At 37.7% G+C, this 8407-nt stretch overlaps 1 protein-coding gene across 1 annotated transcript; it reads right to left on the bottom strand.

Moving 5' to 3' along the window:
• Positions 1 to 2497: 2497 nt before the first annotated feature.
• DNAJC25 (DnaJ heat shock protein family (Hsp40) member C25) lies at positions 2498 to 7903 on the bottom strand. The gene is made up of 3 exons (XM_085307882.1): positions 7719 to 7903; positions 5970 to 6440; positions 2498 to 3511 (listed from the first exon to the last, which is right to left on the bottom strand). Exons 1-3 carry the CDS (start codon positions 7839 to 7841, stop codon positions 3389 to 3391), a joined length of 717 nt encoding a protein of 238 aa, XP_085164008.1. The 5' UTR covers positions 7842 to 7903; the 3' UTR covers positions 2498 to 3388.
• Positions 7904 to 8407: the final 504 nt, after the last annotated feature.

The following is an 8407-nucleotide window of genomic DNA, read 5'->3' as shown; positions in this document are numbered from 1 at the left end:
CGGCTCGGCTCGGCTCGGACCGCCCCGGGGAGGGGCCGGGCCGGAGGGCAGTCTCGTGTGCTTTCGGAGCAGAAAACCACTTTTTTTTTTTTTTTTCCCCCTTTCTTTTTCTTTTCGAGGGCGGGCCGCGGGGTCGCTCAACCTTTGCGCGAACGGCCAGCGAGCCCCATCGCTGCGCAGCTTTTCACCGCTGACTGCGAAAATGCCTCCTTTTCTCCCCCCCCCCCTTTTTTTTTTGTCAATTATTAGAGCTTGCTGACCTGTTGAGAACTCAGCAGAAAGATGCCCGCAGATGAAAGAAAATCGCTGAACCGGGGCCCAGACATCCATGCGCGCTCTGAGCTCACCGCTGTAGCTGGAAGGACTGGTGGTGATAAAGACCCCAGCTCAGAAGCCCTGGCATGCCCTCTGCATGCTGAGTAAAAGGAACCTTTTATCTCCCATATATTTTAAAGCATGTATGTATATATGTATACACACACACACACACACACATAAAAAAAAAAACATTCCTTGAAAAATGTTGTTAGCAGACGTGACAGCGTGAGGTGTTTCTTTTCTGAGAGTCTGCTACCTTGGCATACTTTCCTGTTTCACACAAAAACATCACTGCTATCAAGCGCCATCAACGTTTGTTCACACAAACAATTCTCAGCGGTCATAACCCAGTTTACACCAGTTATAGTATTACCACAGCTCTCAGCAATATCACTCTTCCCCATCCCCACCCCCATGCACACAATGTTGTCTTGCAGACTTAATTTCAGGATAAGATAGGGGCTGGAAATTTATACTCAAAAGGCAAATATAATTTAAAACTAAAATGAACTGTTAGGCTTGAAGTGCTTAAGTAACCTCAGCTAATGAAGTGTTAGTGCAGAATGACAGCACTGTAAATAGAAAATTGTTATTTCTACCCTTCATCACGGAGGTGTGACTGCAGAGCCCAGCAATGCTGGCTGCAGCCCATGAATTTGTGCCCATGTCTGGGTATTTTCAAAGGACTCATGCGGTGAGAAAAATGGAAACTCTCAGTCAAGCCTGCAGAACAGCTCATTTCCACTAACAGTAAAACACCTGCAGGTATTTTGCTTCCCTATTTGTTATCAGGCCGTCGTTTTACAAACGTAAGACACCGCTGCGGCTGAGACGCGGGCCCACCCTCCTGTGCAGAGTCCAGTCAGGAAGTCAATCCCCACTGGGACTGAACCAACCAAAAATGGAAAAGAGGTGGGTTTGGGGGAGAGGGGATTGCTTTTTGCCAGCTGTTTGCACAACCCAGTCTGCCACCCAAACACTTGGCYCCGGAAGGAGGGGATGGCACTGAATGAAGCGCTGGGGCAAGCAAGGCAGAGTCAGCCAAGTGTCTGTGAAACTGTGGCACCACACGCGGATGCTCTTTTACCTAGGAAAAGAGTGTTCAGGGCACGCAGTGGCTTTACCAGATAAGCAACAGCATTACTGGTGTTATCCTCATCCACTGGTACCTCTCACAGCAGCTTCAGTTTCCCCCCCCATCACTCTTTTGGGAGGCAGAATGTGCTCTGGGCAATGAAGCAATATGCCCAAATCATGAAAGTGCATCTCACTTAATGAACATCTTTGTAGCATCCCTGCTACACGAATGGCCCTGTTGAAAAGATTACTGCATGAAAACAAGCACAGCTTATTCTAAATACCTTCTAAATACCAATTAGACTTAGGTATTAATTGACTTTTAAATACAAAATGAATTAAGTTTATTGCTACCCTGTGCAGCAGCTGAGATGAAGGAACTGATACAGCAATTCCTTTTGAATTTTAAAGATCCACAAAGAAATTAATCATTTAACATAACAGCCCTACCATACTATTCTGTACATACTTCTGTGTAAAAAAAAAAAAAAAAAAAAAAAAAAAAAAAAAAAAAAAAGAAGAAGAAGAAGAAGAAGAGAGAGACAGCATTCCAAGAATCAGTGAAATCTAAACTAGCAAAAAGAGGTACAGAGAACTGTAGGTTTTCCTCAAAGAATGACAATAGGCTACCTTCACAGGACCAGAAATGTCTTGATTCAAAATAAACCCGCTAATTAAGCAATTTAAAACTTCTTAGTTATTATGGGGTTTGACTGGAATAGAAAGTTGAAGAGATTATCTTAGAATCTCTTAACAAATGCTCATCTTAACAGATGTTTGGCTAACTTAGCACTGTTTTTAGCAGGAATACTTTTGTGAAATTTTACAGATGCGATAAATGATGGAAGCTGCCCAAGCCTGCTACACACCTCACTTCCCCCTTTCCCCTTTAAAATATGAGATCTGGTAACAAACTCTTTCAGCAGTAAATTGTGGAAACTATGGCCTGGCCTAAGTTACAGATGAAAGCAGAGGGAGATGTTCTGCAGTATTTCATCCAGGGACTCCAAGATCTGATCTGTTCAGAAGAATCAGCAGGGATAAGCATACTAAAGAATGCTTTAAATCTAGAATTAAAAACAAATAAAACAAATTCAAGATCTATATTATAATAAACTTTTATTTACATAAGGCATCAAAATTGCCCTTTTAAACAAAAGGGTCATTTTCCCCTTTACCAATACTTTGGTGAAAAAAATGTCACATTTAGTAGACTAATGTTCACTGGCACACTTGTTCTAAACAAGTAGGTACAATCCACCTTACAAGATTAAAAACCAAAAATTTAAGCATACTACTTCATGTATCACTCTGTAGAACAAAGAATTAAGGCTTGTTTGCATCACAATGATGATCCATCATGCATCATTTATTCCTACAAAGAATAAAATTCAAATTTCCAATTGGATCAGGGATAGCTGAAGAAAAAGTTTATAATCCCCATATTGTAGGTATAATCCCCATATTGTAGGTATAATCCCCATATTGTAGTCTACATCCAAAACACAATTTGGCATTTCAGAAATTAGGTCGAAAAGTAGGGAAAAAAAAAAAAGAAGAAGAGGAAGGCAGAAAATGTCCCTTGCTTCAGAGTCCTTCTGAGCATTTCCAAATTCCCAGTGTCCATTTGCAGAAACACTTTGTTCTTGAAAAGGAAAACAAGGACTTTCAAGGGCTGATCTAGAAACAATTCGGGAAAGATGAAAGTTATGGTACCACTGATCATGAACATGAAGTATGTGGAAGAAAATACACTATTTGAAACAGCAATTCCACATCATAGATCCACTCTGAAATCCCCATCAATACATTGAGCTAAGCCTGTTTAATAGATATGACTTAAAAAAATGGTAAACCTGTACTATTTTTTAGCCTGATTTGGTAATTCCTGAGTTTTAGATCACTGCTGAACCACGGCAGATAAAACTCTGAATGATGTAGTGAAGAAGTTTTGCAAGTCAGTTTCAACATTAGCATACATTCTCATCAGCTTTCAGTCATCAATAAAAGTTAGTCTTCCGGGTCCTTCATTTTTCATCCACCTCCGATATCTTTTCCATCGGGGATCCATGGCCATCTTCTTCTTTAATTCCTCCTCTTGTTCTTGTTTATAGACCTAATAAACAGACAAGAGTTTCAAGTCAGACTGAAGAAACAGCTTAAGCGAACCTGAAAGCAGTAAGAGGTGATAGTTCAGCTATTCGTCAGCTTATTTAAGGAAGACTGAATTGCAACACTGTGGCAGAGCTTGACTAACATGCAGCSTAAGAGCACCTTCAGTTAAAAAGCCTCAATCTGCAGTTGAGATATCTTAAATATTTTTGCCAACAGCAGAACTACATTATTGTAAGGCTGTAGGTATTGAAACTTTTTCACTGAAGAATTAGATAATCATGCAGTTAACGAAACAAAATTTACATTAATAAAGTGGTAACACTCAAAGTTGAATGAGTCCTTTTTTTCAACACAGGTACCATTCAATGCAGTTGTTTGACTTTTTACATTAGTTGTTTTCCCATTTCAGAGGCATTCTCATACTATTTTTCCACTTTGCTATGGATATTTTTAGTCCTTATTTAGTTTCTCAAGTAAGTTAATACATTCACCATATTAAGCACTGGTATCAAATGGTAAGTAATTCCATTATCAGCAGTGACACCATTTCCTGACATAACTATAGATTTAAATATGAAGTCACATATCTAAAAATACAACAGTGTCTACATTTTTAATCTGGAAGGGAGTTTTCAGATGGAGTCAATGTAAATCTCAGCATGATACAGGTTTATGATGTCTCAGTATCATATGAACTCTTCCTGTAAAGGAATTAACAGCTCAACGTTCAGTTATCAAATAAGCATAAGTATTGAAAAATTATTAGGTAAGTAGCAGAAGAAAAACATAAAATATGTATTATTGTAGATCTCCATGTTGTGTCTGTGTAGTGAGTTTTTGGTCTTTCCCCATCCCCAAAAAGGTATTGAAAAAACTGAACAATGTGTAGACAGGCAGCTGCAATGATCAAAGTTATAAACAAGTTTTTATATGACAAAAAAAGAAAAACTAAGCATACTTTTCAGCCTAGAAAAGACATGACTAAATATCGAGGAAGGATGTGGTAGTGCTCTGGAGGAGTGCAGGTTGCATGAGAAAAGAGAATGAAGAATGATTGTTCTCCCTTTCCTTTAATGAAAGAACTAGCCAGTGTCCAGGTGACTTTTYGAATACTCCAGGTTTTAAAGGGTTCAAAAACCAATATCAGACATGTTTATTAAACAAAACTCATTATCTAGGAGGATACCATTTCATGTTTAGGAAGGCCTAAAACTGCAGATTATAGGTAGGTATTGCTATTATAGGTATTGCTATTGTAGGTGCTATTGCTATTGTAGGTATTGCTATTTAAGTCCCATTTTCTTACATTCACCACTTAAAATCAGCTGCTAGCCACCAAAGGACGTGACTTTGGACTAAACAGACCTCACCTCTGGCAAATACAGCTCTTTTATACTCAATGTCCAAAATCACACTGATCAGAAAACAGTGTGGACCCCAAAAGCCTGCCAATTTCTTCTCTGCAATACCAGAAAATCCATTTTGTCTTTCTTTTTCATCTGCCATCTGCTTTGACTGCTAACATTACTAAAGTTTTGGACTTCTACTTCACCTTCTAGAAAACTTATCACAACTCATTATGCATATTCATCTGTTGGCTAATCCTTCACTTACATTATCAGCTTGACTGTCTTCCTCTTCAAGTTTCTGAAGGAATCCACCTCTCCCTATTTTTAAAGGGAGTACTCTCTCATTTTTCCTGCTCTCCAACAGGAGGAAAGGCAGTTAGTTCTGCCACCCACACTGTTCCCTCACTCAGAGCATGCAGAGCAGCAGCAATGTCTCCTCTTCCTCTTAAGGCCAACTTCCTGTTCATAATTTCTCTTCCAAAAACTACTCATCCATATGGCCTGCAGATGAACTTCACTGGAACAATAAAAGCATTTTATCAGTCTGCCACCTCCTGCAATCCCAGACCATTCTCAACTGCAAATTCCCTAGTGTGGGCAATGTTCTTTTACTGATCTCACAGCTACTGATCTCACTTGGCTATTAAGTAACAGAGTATCCTTGACAATGTAGCAGTTTTGTCTTACAGTATTCCACATACCATTTTTACTTGAATAAACACAGACCAGAGTAAGAATAGCCCCTGAATCACTGAAGGAAAAGAACTGTCAAGAGAAAATTATCATGTTAGGAATGTATGGTTCAGGAGACAGAGGAAAATAGGAGTTTCAGATGATCTGGGTAAGCTTTATCACGAATTATTACTGTTTGGAGGATCTACATTATGCACCCTACTGTAATTCTCCATCACACCACAATGATGCAAGACAGTCCTTTTGATCAGATTTAACTCAATCTTGTATCTGCAGATTCCCTAATGCTTATTTGTGGATGAACCCTGACCAAGAAAATCCTTGCTTATACACTCAGACATAACCAGGAGCTGTTGCCTATCAGTACATGAGTGTAGAAAGTTCAAGAAACATTAGTTTATCATTACAGCTGCCAACCTCATAGTTTTCTCGTATCCATAGCTGCCGTTCGAGAAAGGTCTCTTTCTGATGATCTTCTAGGCTGTCAAATTGAGACTGTGACATTTTCATATATCTCCGTATGATGTACAGCTTCTCTTCCACACCGTATTCCTGCCCTTTAATAGTGAAACAATAAATCCACCAACAGTACCAAACTATGTATTTGCACACATAAAAAGGAGCAAGAAGAATCTGAAATAGTAGGATATCATATATCTTCGGCTTCTGGTAACCGCCTTTTATATCTATTTTATTTTTGATAATGTCTTTGATGATTTCTTCCTCCTCTTCACGGATTTCTTCTTTAGATCGCCTGTTTTTGCCTTTTTCTTTAGTCTTGTTGAGTAAACCTTGTTGCCTGGCAATCTCAGTAGCTTGTATACGATATTTTGGCACTGTCGCTAGGTAGTTGATAGCTTCATTATAACTACTCCACCAGCTGAAGAACTGTAACACAGGAACAGCAAAGATTAAAGTTTTCTTTTTTAAATACATATGCACATTTTATTCCTTTTAGGAGCTTTGGCAGAAAAACAAAAAAATCAAAAAACATACATACTCTGTTACATACCTTTAGCCACCAAGTATATTAGAACAAGCGTAAAAAATGTAGGTAACAGTACTTCTGTATTATTAAAAAAGCTATAGTTAAGTTCCTCCAAACTTATTAAGGCACCTATGGTAACTAAGAAATAGCCATATATATCAAATACCTATATATAGCGACAAAGGTAAGGAAGAGACTAAACACACTGTTCAAGCTGTTTTTGTTCACTTGGAAATGGTTACCTCCTATTTCTCTAAATGGAGCCTATGCTACGTTACATCACTGGACTTACAAATAAAGTAGCCAGCATTTCAAGCAAATGCAATACAGAGGATAAAAGCTCTCAAACTTGGATCAGCAGGTAGTGAGATATATTTGTATTTTTACTTCCCAACAACTCGTCAAAATACCAAAGAATAATTCATTGTTTCTACAATGTTAAATACATTATTTAATAAATAAATACAATATTTTGTTTTATATAAGGAAGCTTTGAATTAATACATTTAATGGATATTAAAGAAAAGGTTTATACACTTTCTTCCACTTAAATAATTGTCAGCAWCATCACAAGCTTTCTCATCAGAATACTAATTGCTTTCTTGAACTTGTAAATACCACCTTAGAGTGAACTTAATCGAACCAAATTCACTTGCTCTCACTGTGGTCTTTAAAACAAACTACAACGTAAGTTTGTTTTAACAAACTTTAGCAAACCACAACCCTAATATTCTGCTCTATGATCTGAATTCAATTGTGAATGTAGTTTCAAAATAGTCTTTGCTTTTTTGTTTTTCAGAAGGACATGCAGCTTGAAAAAACTGAACCACACTAATTTGGAACTTTAATCTTGACTRTGCTCAGAAACAGACTATTCACAGCCTGTCACTCAGAACTAAACTACTTCTTTAGGCCTGTAGGAGCTTTCTGTTTCAAGTATTCAAAGGAAACAGTTACACAACCTGCGCCTTTGTCCAAGATACCAAGGACAGTCAAAATCTATTCAGTACATCCTGACTTTGGATTTGCTTTTGAAAACACAGAGAAGTTTATCATAGCAGATACAAAAAGGTCCCTTACGGTATCATTTAAAATTTAGCAGGTTACAAGATTTGTGCATACTTCCCTTCCAGTTCAGAAACTCATTGAGCAATGTCACATAAGATGAAGAGTTTTACCTGAAACACAGAGATGGCACACACTGTAACTAGAATCACTATTCTGACGTCCACTTTTGGTGCCAATCTCCTGCTGTAGTAGTGATAATAGTGCCTGTAATACTCTTCAGGATGATCCAACATGTAGTCATAATCTTTGCGTGTTTCTTCATCCTGCAGGATGAGAGATGAAACACGTTCACATTCATATTTTCACCTACTGTGTTAATTTCCACTGTGTTTTACATATCATGAATGACCAAGCTGTTAAAAAGTTTGCAACAATTTAACGAATGTATATCAAAAGCATGTAATAATACAACACAACAGTACAAGACATTTAATACTGAAATAAAGACAGGCAACTGAAATTCTTAATAAGCACTTTCAGTATCAGACTTGGAATTCCAAATAGAGTGTTGTTAACAAACATTTCTTAGTGAAAGCTTTTCAGATTAACACTATTGAAATCCTAGTTTTCAAGTCTTTTAGGATTAGAGTACAGGGCTCTTGAATCTGTCCAACAGAAGGCCATTTAAAAACCTCATTGTTCTCCTTTTCCTGAAGTTTTTCTTATTTTCATCCATGTGATTAAGAGATGAAAGATACATATTTTATATATGTATATATGATATATATATGATATATATTTTGTCAGTCTCAATTATATCCTATTTCTGTCCCAAAAGAAGGTTGGGTTTTTCTGTTTT

This window comes from Rhea americana, unplaced genomic scaffold (assembly GCF_003343005.1).
Source record: "Rhea americana isolate MKP2758 unplaced genomic scaffold, rheAme1 scaffold_267, whole genome shotgun sequence".
NCBI classification, from domain to species: Eukaryota; Metazoa; Chordata; class Aves; order Rheiformes; family Rheidae; genus Rhea; species Rhea americana.
Note: the sequence above shows the minus strand (reverse complement) of the source record. Positions and strands in the feature narration are given on the sequence as shown.

Coding starts and splice junctions, on each gene's coding strand:
- DNAJC25 (XM_085307882.1), bottom strand. CDS start 7,841: ATGTTGGATCATCCTGAAGAGTATTACAGGCACTATTATCACTACTAC. Junction 6,441..7,718: donor GTGCCATCTCTGTGTTTCAG/GTAAAACTCTTC, acceptor CCTGTGTTACAG/TTCTTCAGCTGGTGGAGTAG. Junction 3,512..5,969: donor GGATACGAGAAAACTATGAG/GTTGGCAGCTGT, acceptor TCTGTTTATTAG/GTCTATAAACAAGAACAAGA.